Source organism: Strix uralensis, chromosome Z (assembly GCF_047716275.1).
Source record: "Strix uralensis isolate ZFMK-TIS-50842 chromosome Z, bStrUra1, whole genome shotgun sequence".
NCBI lineage: Eukaryota > Metazoa > Chordata > Aves > Strigiformes > Strigidae > Strix > Strix uralensis.
Genome location: NC_134012.1, coordinates 90,894,840 through 90,911,587, shown reverse-complemented (window position 1 = coordinate 90,911,587; position 16,748 = coordinate 90,894,840). Strand labels below are relative to the sequence as shown.

The window sequence follows — 16,748 nt, the reverse complement described above, 5'->3', positions numbered from 1 at the left end:
AGGGGTGGCGATGGCGGCGGCGGCAGCGGCGGAGGCGGCGGCGTCGGGGCCGCTGGTGCGGCGGTACGAGGGGGCGGCGCGGGGCCGCGGCGTGGCGGCGGCCGGCTGGCGCGTCTGCCTGGCGCACCGCTTCGAGGAGCCGCGGCAGCCCTACGGCGCCGCCGACGTGCCGCTCCGCGACGTCCTGCGGCATATCGGCCTCGGCTTGCGGTACGGGGGGGGTGGGGGGGGGGTGGGAAACGGGGTCCGGGAACGCCCCGGGAGCGGGGAGGAAGGGGCAGGGGGTGTCGCGGGGGGCGGTGTGGGAGCGCCGCGCCGCAGGCGAGCCCCTCGGTGCTGCGGGCGGCTTGTACCGGGCAGGCAGCGGCGATGCCCCGGTGCACGGAAGGCAGAGTCCGGCGGATCACGGAAGGCCCCGGGCTGGCGGGAGCCGCTGTCCTCCCGCCCCGAGCTGCCGGCACCCACCCGCCTGCCTGGTGCCAGCACTGGGAGCACTGGTGCAGACTGGGCAAAGCCGGCTTAGGGGCAGCACCCAGCGCTCGGGCTCCCCAAAACCGAGCAGCGGCTGGGAGGGGTTGGGGCATCGCTTCTGGGGGCGAGGGGGAGGGGGGGAGCACCCCGAGGCTTGTTGCCGGTGCCCATCATTGCCACATCTTCCCTGGCCAGTGTCAGGAGCTCAGCCCCTTGCATAAGGTGCCTTTCAGCAGATGGAGATTAAACTTGAGGTTAATTGGGAGGATTTTGCAATGCTGTGCACTATAGCAGGTTTGGGAATGGGGACTTCTCCTGACTTTGTGTTGGGGTGAGCTGGAAGTAACCAGGAAAAACGCATGTGAGAAACAACAGTGTTATTTTAACCTTTAGAACTGCTGCCCGGGTGCTGGCGGTGTTTGTGTACCCATCAGGCTGAACATTGAAACCGATGACAGTGTGATTTATTTCCTTGTGCTTGCTTTATATCTCCTGCCTCCATTTTCTGAGCTTTTTTCCTGCTCAGTGTCCTTGGAGGTTGCTGCTTGCAAAGCTGGTTCCTGCAAAGCCTGATGAAGGGGCAGATAGCCAACTGCTTCGGGGTGCATGGCATGCAGGTCTGACCTAAGACATCCTGGCTTGTGCCTGGACATCCGGGGTGGGAAAGCATGGATCCTGAACAGGAGATAAAAGCTGCTGGAAAAGCCACCGTGGCCGGTTGGGGATGAGTGTGAAGTCCTGGTGGGGTGAGCGGGGTGGAGAGGTGACCGCCTCTATGCCAGCCTGGGGAGGCCACTCCCGGCCTGTTCCCATTGGGGTCTTGGAATGGAAGTGGCTTGTATCAGTCCTAGAAAAAGGTTTTAAGGTTCAAAACCAACAGCTAAAAGTCAAACTACTGCCTCTTCCCCTGTACAAATTCTAGGAGGTAGAATGGTTGTCACTTCAAAATACTTGTGCAGGGCAAAGCTTTCTGATAAGGAGACTCCAACCTAGAGAGTGAAGGAGAGGAAGGGCATGGTGACAAGAAATACCCATGTGGGTTTGAATTAAACATGAGGGCAGCAGTGTTGGTTGATGAAGGGCAGCTAATGCAGGGATGCGAGGAAGTGTGGGAGGCTGCATGCTCCTGGCATTGGTGGGCACCCGTGTGTCTGCGTGGTGGAGGCAGCCAGCTGATGGAAACCTGGGTGCCTGTACTGCAAGAGGAGCCAGGAGCTCAGTCCTGTGGCATGGCTCGTGGAACTGGACCTCTGGAGCCCTGCAGGTTGGCGTGCTCTCTCCCAAATGACCCATGATGAACAGCACCCCTCTCTCGGCACCCATCCTAGGGGCGCTCTCAAAATCTGGTATGGCTTGGTGCATCAAGTGAAACGTCATCTGGTGCAGGCGCTCGTACCTCCTGAGACGGCTGGGAGCGCCTTGGGGTTGCTGCATATCTTCAGCAGAGGAAGTCTAGGACCCACAGAGGAGCCACCACATCCTGGGCTGATCTGGTGTCCTGCTGAGTTAGACCTCTGGCTGATGATGGTTGTCCTCTCCTGCAGCCCCAGCCCCTGCTGCAGGTGACGTGGCTGGGGGTGTTGACAGCCCTGGGGTGGGATTTTTGTTAATCGGGGCTCGTCAGGGAAAATCCTTCGTGGGAACAACCACAGCTGCAAATCTGGAAAGAAAAGGTTGTGTGAATGTCTGGACTGGGGCTGGAGGAGAGGTGCAGGCAGGTTTTCGCAGAGGTGGCTGGCGTGCCCCGGGAGGGGGTCATGGCACGGATCTGGCACAGCTGGGTGATGCCTGGACAGGTTTTCATTCCACTGCCAATTTGAAGGGAAAGAAATGCCCTCCAGCCCTGGCAGAGCTTTTGGTGCTGCAGAACGTGAAGACTTTCTCCTGGTTATTCTGCAACGCTGGCAAAGCTGTTAACAGCCAGCAACTGGGCATCGACCACCTTCTCCTCTTGGTTTGTGTGATTTTTTGGGAGAAGCTGTCAGGGGAAGAGTTTGCTATTGAGATGGCAAACAGCTCAGGCAGTGGCTGGCTGTAAATCCCAAACCTTTCCTACTGCATGCTCCTGGAAAAACTGCTTTTTGAAATCCCTCCATCACTTCCTTTCCAAGGAGCCAGGATGTCCCGACGTGCCATGCCACAGCCGCTCTGCCTGGGCACCTTATTTTCCATCACTGGAAACCTGCTGGGGAAGCAGCTGGGTTGGTTCCCTGACGCTGGGTTGAAAAGAAAATAATTTCCTTGAGAGAGAGAGAGAGTGCGCACACTGCCAAAACCTTGTCTCGGCAGCATAACGCCAGGGCTGTCTCGACTGGGAGAAGAGCAGTCACAGCAGATGTAGCTTGAAGATAGAGGCAGGCCCTGATTCAGGGCGGTCGTGCAGGACGGGCTGGTTCTTGTGGTGCTCTGGACCTCTGCAGGCAAAATGTCCTTAAACAGTCAAATGTGAAGGTGAGTACGTAGGAATGGAGAGTGGGCTGCAGTCAGGTCCTGTGAGACTGCAACCTGGAAAATCTTACACTGAGAAGGATCTGGGGACCTCAGATATTGGTGAATGAAGGTGAACGTCCAGTGACCACGCAGCCAAAAAGGCAAATGTGGGTTGTTTTTGTTAGGGAGGAGTGTGTAGGAGCAGGGGGTGTCATGGAGGAGCCTCTCCCCCTTGCTTCTGGGGGTACATGTCCCAGGGAATTAGTGCTCACCCATTGTCCATTGCCTGGGCTCTGCATCCCATGCGCCCTCGGAGCAGGACAGGCTGTGTGCTCCTGGCTGGGGTGGCTTTCTCTGCTCGGCAGTACGGCGTCGGTGCCTGCAGATAGCTCAGGGACATTGCCCACCCCAGGGGCTCCTGTGCCCCTGCCACCCACCTGGCACCCAGGTTGGGTCTTGCCTGTCTGTTCGCTGGGGGAAGTTCAGCAGCTTATTCTGGTCTGGTAACTGGTTTCCATATGCTAATTGTCTCTGTATGGAAGATTTAACTTGGGGCGGTTCATTAGCAAAAGCCAGTCCTTTACGAGCGCTGACTCGGAGCCCAGCCCTGCTCCTCTTGCCCGGAGTGGTGCTGGCACACCCAGGTGCAGGTGTGACCCTGTTTGGGTGTCTCTTGATTCCCAGGCCTTTGGGTGAGAAATTATCTGATGGGCAGTGCCTAGCTGCACAGCTGGCATGCGAGTGGAGGTGAGTCCCCAGGATCCTGCCAGCTGCAGACAGCATCACCTCCTCCAGGGCAAGGCTGCCCCATGCCATCTGTCCCCAGCGATGTGGCACTGGGATGGGGCAGGGCTGTGTGTGACAATGAGGATGTGGAGGTGGAAGAGCAAGGCTCATGTCCCTGGAGCAGCGTATGGCTTCTCTGGGTTCGTGCCTCTGCTCCCAGACCTTAGCAGGACATGCCCTACCAGTCATGGAGGTGGTGGTGGTGGTGGTGGTGGTCCTTGTGTGCATTCCCACTTCTCCATGGGCATCTGGAAGAGCCTCCCGCCCCTGCACGAGCTTGGAGCCCTGCTCTCGGGTATTGGAGTGCTCTGTTTTCACACTGTGCCCTTGCAGGCCGCCCTGAGCTGCCAGAACTCTGCCTGCTTGTGTCTGCTGACTGACAATGTGCGCCCTGGGACACAGGTTCCTGTTGTACATCTCTACAAGAGAGGCAACTGCAACATGTGCTGGTCACGTCCTACCCAGTTACACTGAAGGGACAGTGACACCTACTTTCATCTTCTTTCATACCTCTCCTTCCCTTGCAGATACTTCAGGTGGTGGTACAAGAAGACCCGCATAGAGAAGAAATCTGCATTCATTGACCTCTTGTGTGCCGTTCCTCTGCAGCAGATCTATGGTCAGCCTCCAGTTTGGGCACTGGGGTGGTGCAATGGCCAATGTGCTGGGTGGGCAGGGATTCACATGGGGCCATCAAGGTGCTAGACCAGGGAGTGGGTCAAGGAGCTGCTGCGGTATGGGCAGTGCTGAGGGGTCCTCAGGGCTGCATGGGGGGTCCTTGAGATAGATCCCACCATGGGGAGGAACAGGAGTGCTAATTTCTGGTGTTTTTGCCAGGGTGCCCGCTGGGCGGGATCGGAGGAGGCACCATCACCCGTGGCTGGCGGGGCGAGTTCTGCCGCTGGCAGCTGAACCCTGGCATTTATCACTACGAAACGGTCATCGCTGACCAGGTAGGTGCGGCAGGGTCTGCAAGGGCTGCAGGTGGCACTGCAGCAGCCCGGGTGGCTGAGGCATCTGCTCTTGGGCTCATCTCACCCCCTCCACATGCTCCTCTTTTCCCCAGTTCACTGTGTGCCTGCGTTGCAAGGGACAGACGGTTTACCAGCAGGTCTTGTCCGTGGAGAGACCCAGCACTCTGCAGGGATGGAACTGGGGCTACTGTGGCCACTATGCCTTCTACCATGCCCTGTACCCCCGTGCCTGGATGGTCTACGAGCTGCCGGGGCAAAACGTGGTGCTCACTTGCCGCCAGGTCTCTCCCGTCATCCCCCACGACTATAAGGTAAGGAGGTGGTGGCTCCTCGCTGGTTGCAGCCTGTCCCCATGGGAGCACCGGGCCACGCTACCTCGCAGCAGCACGGCTCTTATGGAGCAGGTTGGCAGGGATGCGGCAGAGCTGCCTGCATGGAAAGGGGGAAAGGTTTGGCACAGCAGAAACAGGGCTGTACTGTGTGATGCTCGATGTGTACCGTTTTGGTAGCAGAGGCTTGGAGCTGGTGAATTTTTGACCCCAGAGCATGGCCTGTGCCTCTGGGGATGCTGCAGTAGAGGAGTTCCTTGTCCTTCCTGCCCAGCTCAGCATTGCCTGAAGACAATCAGGCTTGCCAACTTGTTCTTTCCCAGCCTGGTCTCTTCCATCCTAAGACCCTGTCCCTAGTGCTAGCTACCAGGTGTATAGCAGAGGGACCCTGGAAGGCTTTACCCCTCCTGGGACAGTTGGTGCTGGAAGAGTTATCCCTTTTTCCTTCTGCTTAGCTCTGGGAGCTGCTCCTTTCTCCTCTGACTTGTGCTTTGACTATTTGTATTGCTTGTTCCCTGCTTTTGGTTTTGTCCTGTGACTATCCCAGCACCTGTCCACCTGGAATGGCAGGTCCAGAGCTGTGGCCTTACCACCCAGAGGATCCGGTGGTAGCATTCTGGGAAACCCTCAGCCTGTACTTGTGGGTTGGTTTGTCAGCTGAGTGTTCCTGAGAGTGTTTTTGCTGGCTTTTGCCTGCCATCCCCAAAGGAAGAGCTGCTTATTAGCTGGGCTTTCCCAGCTGGGCTTTCCCAACATTTTTAACATGTCTCAGCTCAGCAATGCTCCCAGGCAGGAGGAACCCCCGCAGCAATGCGGAAGCTCGGAATGGCAGCAAGGGATGCCTCGCTGCTCCTGCATGCTGCTCCTGCTTGCTCCCAGCCCTGGGCAAGGGCGTCAGGCTGCACTGCTGACAAGGCTGACCTTCCTCTTACCCCAGCAAAGCACGTGAGCCTGTATCAACCTGTTGAGCAGATGGGTGGTGAGACACCTGTCTGAGCCTTAAACATTGCTTTCCATGTGTGTTGCGCTTTGTGGGGTTTGCTAGGCCAGGGCTTGTGATCTGATTTTTGTATTGCCTGCCCCCTAAATTCCTCTGATTCGGCTGCTGCTTCCCAGCTTGGCAATGGACTCCAAGACTGAGTTGTTCCTGGTGCTCTTGTTCCCGCTGCATCCTGAGTGGTCTCCCCAGCAGCGGGAGAAGTGATGCTCTGATAAGTAACCATGGAGCACCAGCCCTATACACAGCATTGTCTGTCTCTGCCAGGACTCCAGTCTGCCGGTGGGAGTATTCATCTGGGAGGTGGAGAATGAGAGGGATGAGGATGTGGACGTTTCCATCATGTTCAGCCTGCAGAATGGCACGGGAACAAAGGAGGACAGGAGCGGAGGGCACTGGAACGAGCCCTTTGCCTTTGAGAAGGAGGGCGAGCGGGTTGCTGGAGTCCTGCTGCACCACTGCACACGCGTGAACCCCTTCACCCTCGCCATCTCCGCCCGGGAGAAGGTAAAGGTCTGGCACCGCTGATGTGGCTCCTGTTGGAGGAGGTTGTACAGCCCTGCTGAATGTGGCAGAGCTGCTTCCAGGCAGCTGGTAAAGGATGGATGTGTGATGGGTTGGGGTCAGCATCGGTCCTCAGCGCTTGCCTGACTGCAGGAGCAGGAGTGGGGTCATTCCCTGAGGGCACCCTTTTTGGGGGTGGGTGCCAGGAGAGAAGCTATGGGTGAAGCTTTCAGGACAGCAGGTGAGTAGGTTTGGAGTTAACATTGCTGGACAGAACGTGGGGAGTGAGTGTGGGGTCCCAGAGTTGTTGGGGGTGGGACCTGCCTCTGCCCCTCAAAACTACTGGCCCCTGATGATGCTCTTCCCTTCCCCAGGCTGGCACAGGAGTCACCCACCTCACGGCATTCAATCCCATGGGATCAGGTAGAGAGGTGTGGCAGGACCTCCTGCAGGATGGCAGGCTGGATTCCCCTGCCGGTGAGTCCCTCTGTCCTCCGTGGGACGGTTGGAGGGGGAACTGGTGGCCACGCTGGTCACGGGGCACAGGGCACCCAAGCAAGAGTGGATTTCCCTTCCTCTAGCCACCTCGGTGCCATTGCAAAAAGCTCTCACTGATGCTGCGGCTTGTTTCCAGCTTTGGGCTGTATCCAGATTTGCCATTGCTTGTCACACTGTCCTTGTTGTGGTTCTCCATTAGCTGTTTGCATCACCTAAGGGCTGTTCTCGGCCATCTTAATTGCACATGCCAGTATCTTCTTAGTCTGTGTAGGGTTGCACACTGGGTTGAGATTTCTACTGAGTAGCCAGGGTGATGCTCAGCCACCTTCCCTGAGTTCCCATTGCCAGATCTGCGAGCTGGGCCCGTCAGATTTGTTCTAGTGGCCATCTAGCACTCCTTGGGGTTTGGTGATGCCATCACTTGCTGTCCTCTTGTTACTGTATCAGTTCCCTGAAAGTCTCTCATATTACCTTGATACTTCTGCGTCATCCTCAGTTGTCTGCTCGCTCCCTTGGCAGAAGCCTTGAAGCAGGGTGGCATCTCCCAGCCCTTGCTGCTAACCTCTTACTGCGATAAAGGGTGACCATTTGCGTAACGTCTCTGCCAGCTTTTGAGCAAGGATGATGCTGGCACTGGGCCTTTGAAAGATTTCTTGAAGCTTAAATCATGTCAATAAAGCGTTTACATAAATATTTCCGGAAAACTAAGTTTCCTGCCTAGATGCATTCAGCTCTCCAGGCTATTGGGATGTGGTTTTCCTTCATGCGTGCCAGGCATTATCATAGTCAGGATCAGTGCTTCTGTTAAAATTGTTGCTTTAATGAGTTTACCTGGTACACATGTCAGAACTAGCATATAATTATCCAGCTGCCTCAGGGCCTTTCTTAAATACGGGCACAGTTCAAGCACCCTGCAAAAAACTGGAAACGATGACTGTCACTAGAAAGTCACAGTGTCTCTGTGTAACTGCAGTGCAGTTACGAAGTCATGGGATGCTGTCCCTTCCACTCGTGCCTGGTGGCTTTTCCTGCCTGATTTGTTCCTGTGCTTTGATGACTTACTTTTTTAACCCCTCCACCCATGGCAGGTATTTTTTCCTGCTTGCAAAAAGCAGTTACTCACGTGCGGTAATGTCATCCCTTAAAACCCTGGGGATGTACCCTCCAGGTGGCAAGGGGGCTGGGGCATGCCCAAATAGTCTTGTCCCCCTCAGGGTGTGTGGGAGCATCAGTCATCCCACCATAAGGCTTCCTTCGTCACTTGTGAATATTTTTTTTTTTTTCCTGACAGGTAAAAGCAGCCTGACAGAGAAGGGGGAGGTGACGGCGGCAGCAGTGTGTGCCAGCTGCAGGGTGCCCGCCCGGGGGCACAGGACGCTGGAGCTGGCCCTGGCTTGGGACATGCCCCGTGTTCACTTTGGCTCCAAGGAGAAGCTGCACGTCAGGTGGGTGGGTTGTCTCCTGTGGGACTTGGCTCATGTCCCCAAAGCCCCCTTCTCCCTGCCTCTGGGCTTGACTAACTGCCTGGGGAGCCTTGTGCCACCCGCTCGCTGTGGCTGTGGCTCTGCCAGCTCACGGAGGGGACCCTCTCCCCAGCCCCTGTGCCTCAGTGCCCCTGCTCGAGCAGTCGAGTTTTTCTGGTGTTCACTATAGTCCAGCCCTCTCCTGTGGCTGGTGGGCCCAGCCTGAGCCCACAGCGTACTCACCAAACCCCCACTTGGCAGGCGGTACACCCGTTTTTTTGGCAGTGGAGGTGATGCTGCTCCTGCCCTGTCGCATCACGCCCTGACGTGCTATGAGGAGTGGGAGAGGAAGATCGAAGCGTGGCAGAAGCCCATCCTGGAGAACAGGTAGGGTAGACGGGAGCACCTTCCCGGTGGCCTCCCAGGGCTGGTCAGAGCAGGAGCATCATCACCTCGGCTGCAGTGGTTGAGTTTCCCTGTTGCCCACAGCCAGCTGCCTTCCTGGTACAAGTCAGCCCTCTTCAATGAGCTGTACTTCATGACGGATGGGGGGACCATCTGGGTGGAGCTGCCCCCGGACTGCCGTGCTGAGGACCTGCAGGGGCCGGAGGGGGCTGGCCTCTCCCACCTCCTCCCTGTCCTGCGGGAGTACGGAAGGTTTGCTTATTTGGAAGGTAACTTGCAGGGATGTGATGGATGGTCCCAACTCAACCCCTCCCCGTTGCTGTCACCAGGTGCTTGTAACCTGCCATGGGGATGCTTTTCACACCCTGATGGGTGGGGAGCAGCTCTGTTCACAGCAAAACCCCTTGCAGGACCAAGTCCTGTAGGATATGTCATGAGATCTTCTCCAGACCCCTGGGTGCTATATATAGAGAATAAAACCCACTTTGCGCGGGAGCCCCTGCCTGTGGTGGGAAAGAGCTCACCCTCCTGGGCTGTGTGGGAGGGAGGACTCCCCCTCCTTTCCCTTCCCTGTGGCAGGTCTCCCATCCCTCACTGTCTGTCCGGTCCTTCAGGCCAGGAGTACCGGATGTACAACACCTACGATGTCCACTTCTACGCCTCCTTTGCTCTCGTCATGCTGTGGCCCAAGCTGCAGATCAGCCTGCAGTATGACATTGGTGAGTGACCCAGGAGACCCTGGCCCTGGAGACCCTGGCTTGATGCCTGCTGATGCCTTCACCTAAGGAAAAGACGGAGGATTTGGGACAGCATCGTCCATAGAAATCTGTGACATGGAGCCAGTGTCCCCTTCCAGCTCCTCTGCTGGGCCCAGGACTTGCAAATCCCCAACATGCTTCTCAGCATCTCTCTGTCCAGCACTGGGATGCCTTCTTGCCGCATTGGGGGTGCACAGCTGGCTCTACCTGTCCTGGGGGAGTCCCTGGTTTTACCAGCTCTCTCCATGCCCCTTGCAGAGAAGCATGAAGCTGTTTGCAAGACCCTGGTGCTTTGGGCGGGCTTGGAGGCTGCTCAGTGGTGGAGCACAGCCCTTCGCTGAGCTGTGGGAGGGCTGAGCCCACTGAGGTTCCCTCCCAGCCCGGGGTGCTGCCACCACCTGGCTTAAAGGCGTGGTGACACTTGCATGTCCCCTGCTGAGGGGAGACGGGTAGCAGCCTGGTGTCCCCTCAGCCCTTTGCAGAGGGCTGTGATCTTGCAGCCGGAGCCCCAAAGGGCAGCCTGGCATGCTGGTGCAGGTGGTCCTGCCTGTGCTTGGATCTTGCTTCTGCAGTGCCTGCTGCCTTTCTAATGTCTTTTGCTCTGTGTCCTCTCCAGCTGTCACAGTGGTGAATGAGGATGTCCAGCCCCGGCAGTACTTGATGTGTGGGCAGACAGCCCAGGTGAAGCTGAAGAATGTGGTGCCACATGACATTGGGGATCCAGGTGAGGGGTCTGGCCAGGCCTGCTGAGGGGCAGAGGGGGTGCAGGACTGCTCACACAACTTTTTCAGGGTAGTTAACTCCCAAGCTGTGGGAATGAGGTATGGTGCATGGAATACACTGTTTTCTGGGAATGAAAAGCTTGGATGGTTTGGAATGGTGATGAAGACCATGCTGCATGGAGCTTGTGCAAGGCAGACAGCAGGAAGCTGAGCCGTAGTGGGAAGGCTGCTCTCACTAGAGATGGCACAGGGCGCACATATTACTGTAGTGCTGTTTGATCATAACACTCTTGGGACCTTGCTCCTGGGTAGGAGAGGGGATGTTCATTGCTTGCAGCCCTGCTGCATCCGCTCTGTCCTTGCTTAGGTGACGAGCCGTGGCAGCGTGTCAATGCCTACCTGATGCATGACACTGCTGACTGGAAGGACCTCAACCTGAAGTTTGTGCTGCAGGTGTACCGCGACTACTACTTGACACACGACTCCCTCTACTTGCGGGACATGTGGCCAGTTTGCCAGGTACTGGGAGGAGATCAGACCATGGGGCATCCCCCTTCTCCACTTCCCCGGGAGACATGGGACATCCTGAGAGGATGGATGCTCCCCAGCAGAGTGTGAGGGGGTGCCAGGATGCAGGGGCTGCATCACCATCTCCTGCCTCTCCCACAGGCTGTGATGGAGTCAGAGCTGAAGTTTGACACAGATAATGATGGACTCATTGAAAATGGTGGCTTTGCTGACCAGACGTATGATGCATGGGTGGTAAATGGAGCCAGGTGGGCAAGAGAGGCAGGTGGGGGTTGGAGATGGGGGGTGTGGGGTGGAGAGGTAGCTCAGAACTGGGACCATGGTCCCCATCTGTTGTGGGAGGTCTGTGCAACCCGTGGGGTATCCCGTGTTGCCAATGCTTCTCTCCTTTGGCTCTGGCAGTGCCTACTGTGGTGGGCTGTGGCTGGCAGCTGTCTGCATGATGTGCAAGATGGCAGAGGTGCTCGGGGATGCAGAGATCCAGCAGAAATACACGGACATCCTGAGCAAGGGCAAGGAGGCGTTTGAGAGGATGCTCTGGAACGGTGGGTCCTAAGTGGTGGGGAACCACGCTTGGCTGACCACATGTCCCTTGGGAAGGGGATGGCTCCTCCTTGGGTCATGGAGCCTGGCAGAGGATGGGGGAAGGAGGAGAGATGCCATCCCTCCAAGCAGAGGGGAAGGAGCAGATACCAGGGAGGGAACAGAAGGGGTGTGATGGTCTGGGAAAGGAAGAAGAGAGCCTTCTGGGAAAAACTGCTGTGCTCCTGCCTCACAGGGAGGAGTGTAGGGATAACACACATGAGTTGGGGTCCTAAACTATCAATTTCATACTGTTTCCTGCCTTTTCCAGGAAAATACTACAACTATGACAGCAGTGGGAGTGAAACTTCCAGCAGCATCATGTCAGACCAGTGTGCTGGACAGTGGTTTCTTGGGGCTTGTGGCCTGGACCAAGGGGAGTTTGAGGTAAGAGAAGGGCCAGCCTGGTGTGGGTTGGGGTAAGACAAGACCCGCAACAGGAGGAGAGCAGCAGCAGGGCTTGCATGTGGTGTGGGCTGTGTGCTGGGGACTGGTGCGGGGGTCACCCACCTGTTCCCTCACAGCAGTGTGTGCTTGGGTGGAGGCTGTTGGATGCACATTGATGCAACCTGCCTTAAACCAAACTCTGCTCGTGGAGAGGCCGTGCAGCAGGGGTGTGTAACCGCGGTCAGCTCTGGCACGCTTGGAGGAAAGTCCCACTGGGGTTGCTTTCATCAAGGAGCTATTTGTTTGAAATAAGGAAGGAGGAAAAAGGTGTATGAAACTTTCCATGTGCTATTTACTGCCCAGTTTAAATTCCTGAATGAGTATATGAGGGAAATAAGGCTTATTTGGGGCCCTAAAGTCTTGCTCTTCAGTTGCAAGAGAGGAATTGTGTGAAGACTCCTCTTGTCTGATGGGATGGTAAGAGCAGATGCTGGTGGTGCAATACCTGGAACAGAGCTGGCAAGTGGAGAGCCATCGTATGGATTATTTCTGACCCATAGACAGTTGTCAGGCCAAAGTTGCCAGACCGTAGATAGTTGTCTGCGGTGGTAATGGAGATGCAAATGCTTTGGGTGACTGAAGGAAGGAATGACTTTTGGCTGTGTGAGAGTCATGGACTGTTTCACCATCTGTTGGTATCAGAGGGAAGCTTCAAGCAACCTTTCCTGGGAGCAGCTTGTGGTGAACACTGCAGGATTTAATGAGAAATGGGTGCCTGGTCTTGCCCTCCTGCATTTATCCCAGGGTGGATCCTGGGGGACTGGGGCTGTGCCTGGGGGTCCAGGCAGGATCTGTCCCAGACCTTATGCAGTAATACCCATAGATCCTGTTTTGGGGGAAAACAGTAAACCTGGTGCAGTCCAAAAATCTCACTTGCCTTTCCATAGCCTTGGACTTTTGTTGCTGAAGGTGGCACTTGTCTCTGCTGCCTGGTGAGCTTTGAACTTGCTGGAGATGGGGCTGGTGAACTTCTGCTAGTCTGACCATGGAAGGGTTTTTCCATGTATTTTGATCCCTTGCCTGCCTGGCAGCATTCGTGTTTGCAACCTCATTAATGCCCTCCTGCTGTGTGCACAGGTCAGTAATGAAACACAAAGTAAGAAAAGCCTGTGACTCCAGTCCTGAAGAAACTGCGCCCTGAAACCTTCTGCCAGAGATGGCTGCTTCACACCACCCCTCTGCTGACACCTGCTCCCTAACAGCACTTGGGCTTATCTGCAGAGCCACACCAGGAAAAATGACTCAGACACATGGCTTTAGGGTAGATTAAAGGGATCTGCTGCCTTTCCTTAGAGTCTACCAAAGCTGTCTGGTTGGACCGCCCAGCCTCCCTTGGCAAGTTTCTGCCTGGTGTCACCGCACACTTTGTTTCCCCTGGCCCTGGTGGCACCAGACTGGCAAGAAAGGTCTGGCACGTCCCCAGGCTGCGCTGATGAGCTGGGAGCTCTTCCCATTCTTGCAAGTAGGTGTCACGGTTACTCTGTGACATGGCTCCTGATCTCGGTCACCCTGCAAATTTATTGTTAAGGCTTTTTCACTATTAGGTGTGTGTGGGATGGAGAGGAGCCAGCACTCCCTTTGCCACATCACTGAGTTTTGAGCTTTGCTTTTCTGACCAAGGCAGTGACTTCTGCATTGACATTTCCTAGTTTTATTGCCAATAATGAAAGCAGTGCAAAAGCTTTATTTACTTTCAGCTGTGCACAGAGGCTTTTCATCTTAATGCAGTCCTAGCTGTGTTGCTGCTCCACTGCTTTTTGTTTGGTCAGCAGGTGTTTTTGTGCTCAGGTGGGGTTGGTTGGGATTTTTTTTTGTTTGTGGGGTTTCTTTTTTTTTTTTCTCTTTTTCAGTAAGAGCTTACTCAGCATGATACTTCAGTCTGTTCTCGTAACTGTTTTGAGCTCATAACCTTAGTTTGCTGAACAACTTTTTTTCCCTTATTGAAGGGGGAAGGTTTTTACTTCCTCCTAATAATTTCCTGAATTGGCTGTTTATCCAGCGAGCACTTTTGACCTTTCATGAGTCTTTAACTTTCACTTGGGTTAAAAGTCAAATCCCTCCTGCCAGACATGGAAAACCATTAGGCACCCTGTGCATCTCAGTCTAACCTCTTCATCCCCAGGCTCCCCCTCCTCTGACCCTGAAGTCCCCTTAGTCCAGGCCACAAATTCTTGCATCACCGCCTGATTACAAAACTGAAAAGATTAAAGTGCTTTTGAAATCACTCAAAGCTAAGCCCTGTTCTTGTTTTTCCCCTGAGATGAAGCTGAATTTTTTTTCCCCTTTTTTCTTCTTTTTTTCAAGATTCCCAGCATTTACTCAAACAAACATACCAGTATCCACAACATTCACTTTGCAGCTGCAATGTGTGTTCTGATGTCATCAGACCAGCTTTGCCATGATCTTTCCCTTTGGCAGGAAGGTACCTCCAGCCTCACTGATCCCAGACCTTTCCTTGGCCACCTCTGGCCAGTGTCCCATCTCTTGTAGGCATTGCAACGCCTCTTGTAGCTGGTACAGATGGGCTGAGAGAACAGTACAGTGGTCTTACCAGGAGAAATTCTGGGCCTTATAGTCGTTAGCCTGAGAAATGAGCAGTGGTGACCATAAACCAAAATGAGGATGGTGTGGTTGTCCAGGTCCCCAAAGCAAACTCCAAAGAGATGTGGGGGTTTGACCAGTGACTGAAAGTGAGAGGCTGTTTATGGAGACGCGGTGGTTGGATGAACTATCAGCCTCCCCAGGAGAGAGGTGGCATGAAGTTCAGCATCTTTTCTGTTGAGCAACTGCTTTTTTTTTTTTTGTCTTCTGGGAAACAGGCTTTTTCACTTCCTCCTGTTATTTTTCTGAGGTAGCTATTTACCCAACGAGCAGTGTTGACTTCTCTTTCATGGAAAACTTAACCCTGCTCCATGGAGACCTGAGGGGTCTGCATGAGCACTGAGCCCAAAGCCCTCCCTCTCTTGCTTTCTCTCCACACAGGTATTCCGCAAGAGTCATGTTGTCAGTGCGCTCAAGACCATCTTTGAGAAGAATGTCATGAGTTTCGCTGGTGGCACCATGGGAGCGGTGAATGGCATGAGACCTGATGGTGTGCCCGACACCTCCAGTGTGCAGTCCAATGAGGTGTGGATCGGTGTGGTCTATGCCTTGGCTGCCACCATGATCCAGGAGGTGAGTGGTGATGCTGCACCCCTCAACACTTGCCATCTCCTTGCACTCTGTGGATGTGCTGATGGTAGTCTTCACTCTGCTGCAGGGGCTGGTGGAGGAAGGCTTTCATACAGCGGAGGGCTGCTACCGAACGGTTTGGGAGCGGCTGGGCATGGCTTTTCAGACACCAGAGGCCTATAGGGAGAAGAAAGTCTACCGCTCGTTGGCTTACATGCGGCCCCTTAGCATCTGGAGCATGCAGCTAGCCCTGGAGCGCAGAGCTGCCCGGGCACCAGCACCTGCACCACCCCCACAGGTCCCCATCCACCCTTGAGCCTGGTGGGTAGTGAGCAGGGCTGGGGGGCTTCAGCTGGCGGGCAGGGACTCTTCCCTCCCCCTCTTTGATAATATTCACATTGCTGTTTTCCTTCCCTACCTCCACTACATGCGCTTCACCTCAGGGGGCTTCCAGCCAATGATGCTGAGCATGAGGGGGAACCAGAGGTGCAGGTGATGTCTCCTCGGAGAGGAGTGGGATAAGGAGGTGCTGCTGGAGCCTGTGCCTCCCCTTCCCTGTCACTCAGGGCTTTGACAGCCTGCAGGACCCCCAGCCATCCTCCACCGGAGCTGGTACCTTGCCCAGGAGCCCCCCCTCCTGTGGTCACCAGACTGAGGAAAGTGGGAGCTGGTCTGCAGGGCAAAAAGTTGTGTGGGTGTATGTGTGTGTGAGGACATTGGACTCGTGCGTGCAGGCACATGGATGCTGCAGTTGTTGCTCCCTTGTGTGACACTGCAAATACAGACTGGCTCTACCCCAAGGCACCAGCCCCAGGAGAGCCTGAGGCAGATACAATCCCCAGGGGAACTTCAGCTTCCCAGATGGTGACAATCGGAGCCCAAGCAGCAGGTCCTGGTCTGGTACCGTGGCATGCCTCCCTGCTGGCGCTGGGGGCGGACAGTGGAGCATGGTTTAGAGGATGAATCATTTTAATATCTTAATAAATTTGTCCAGCTGTCTATCCTTCTTGTGTGTCTTCTCTGCCATGGGGGCAAGCTGAAGGAGGGAGCCCCTCTTGCTCCCCCTTTTCTTCCTGGGCTGGGGATGCAGGGAGGGGGCAGTTGCTAATTGCAGGCTCCTCTGGTAGGGTTTTGCTAATGGGAGCAAGAGTACCTTCCCCCTACATGGGATGGCAGGTGAGACCTACACCTTTTCTCTCTCTTGCCTGCAAGGCAGGGGAAGGCAAGGAGGGGAGCATTCCTCCTGAAAATGCCTCTGTGGGGAGAGGCAGTGCCCCAGCCCTGGCCTTTGACCGAATCGTGTCCCTTCCCAGACAGGCTTGAGTGCCTTGCTTCCTTTTCCTCCTTTTTCTGCCAGTACAGCATTTGAAGGCTGTTCCTGCCTGGTGGTGTGGTGGGGGGAGGAAGCCCAGCCCCCAGGTTTAGCTACAAGGTCTTTCTGCCGCTTCACAGCTTTTTGCTCTAAAGCCCATCCTTAAACCCCCTCAGGGCTGGTGTGGGAAGGAGCCTGTCCTCCCCCCTGTGACCTATCTGTGTCATGTTTCCCTCCCCCGCCTGCCCCAGCCCTCGCCTGCCCTGGGAGCTGGTGCACAGGTAGGGCATCGCTGCGGTGGCCTGATGCTGCCAGCGGGTGATAAATGGCCTTTTCTTTGCTCCCTGGGGGAGTGTTCCTGCATCCGGCTG

At 55.5% G+C, this 16,748-nt stretch overlaps 1 protein-coding gene across 2 annotated transcripts; it reads left to right on the top strand.

Moving 5' to 3' along the window:
* The first annotated feature begins 8 nt into the window (after positions 1–8).
* GBA2 (glucosylceramidase beta 2) lies at positions 9–16,064 on the top strand. Of its 2 annotated transcripts, XM_074854994.1 has the most exons (18): positions 651–1,735; positions 1,858–2,033; positions 4,215–4,306; positions 4,525–4,640; positions 4,754–4,972; positions 6,255–6,494; positions 6,866–6,968; positions 8,281–8,434; positions 8,714–8,839; positions 8,942–9,126; positions 9,472–9,576; positions 10,232–10,339; positions 10,705–10,856; positions 11,007–11,113; positions 11,268–11,410; positions 11,719–11,834; positions 14,877–15,068; positions 15,154–16,064. In XM_074854994.1, the coding sequence occupies exons 1-18, from the start codon at positions 1,568–1,570 to the stop codon at positions 15,379–15,381; spliced, it is 2,730 nt and encodes a 909-aa protein (XP_074711095.1). In that variant the 5' UTR covers positions 651–1,567; the 3' UTR covers positions 15,382–16,064. The 2 variants fall into 2 exon arrangements, with proteins under 2 accessions (XP_074711096.1, XP_074711095.1); XM_074854995.1 differs by lacking the exons at positions 651–1,735; positions 1,858–2,033 and adding an exon at positions 9–210.
* The last annotated feature ends 684 nt before the right edge of the window (positions 16,065–16,748 follow it).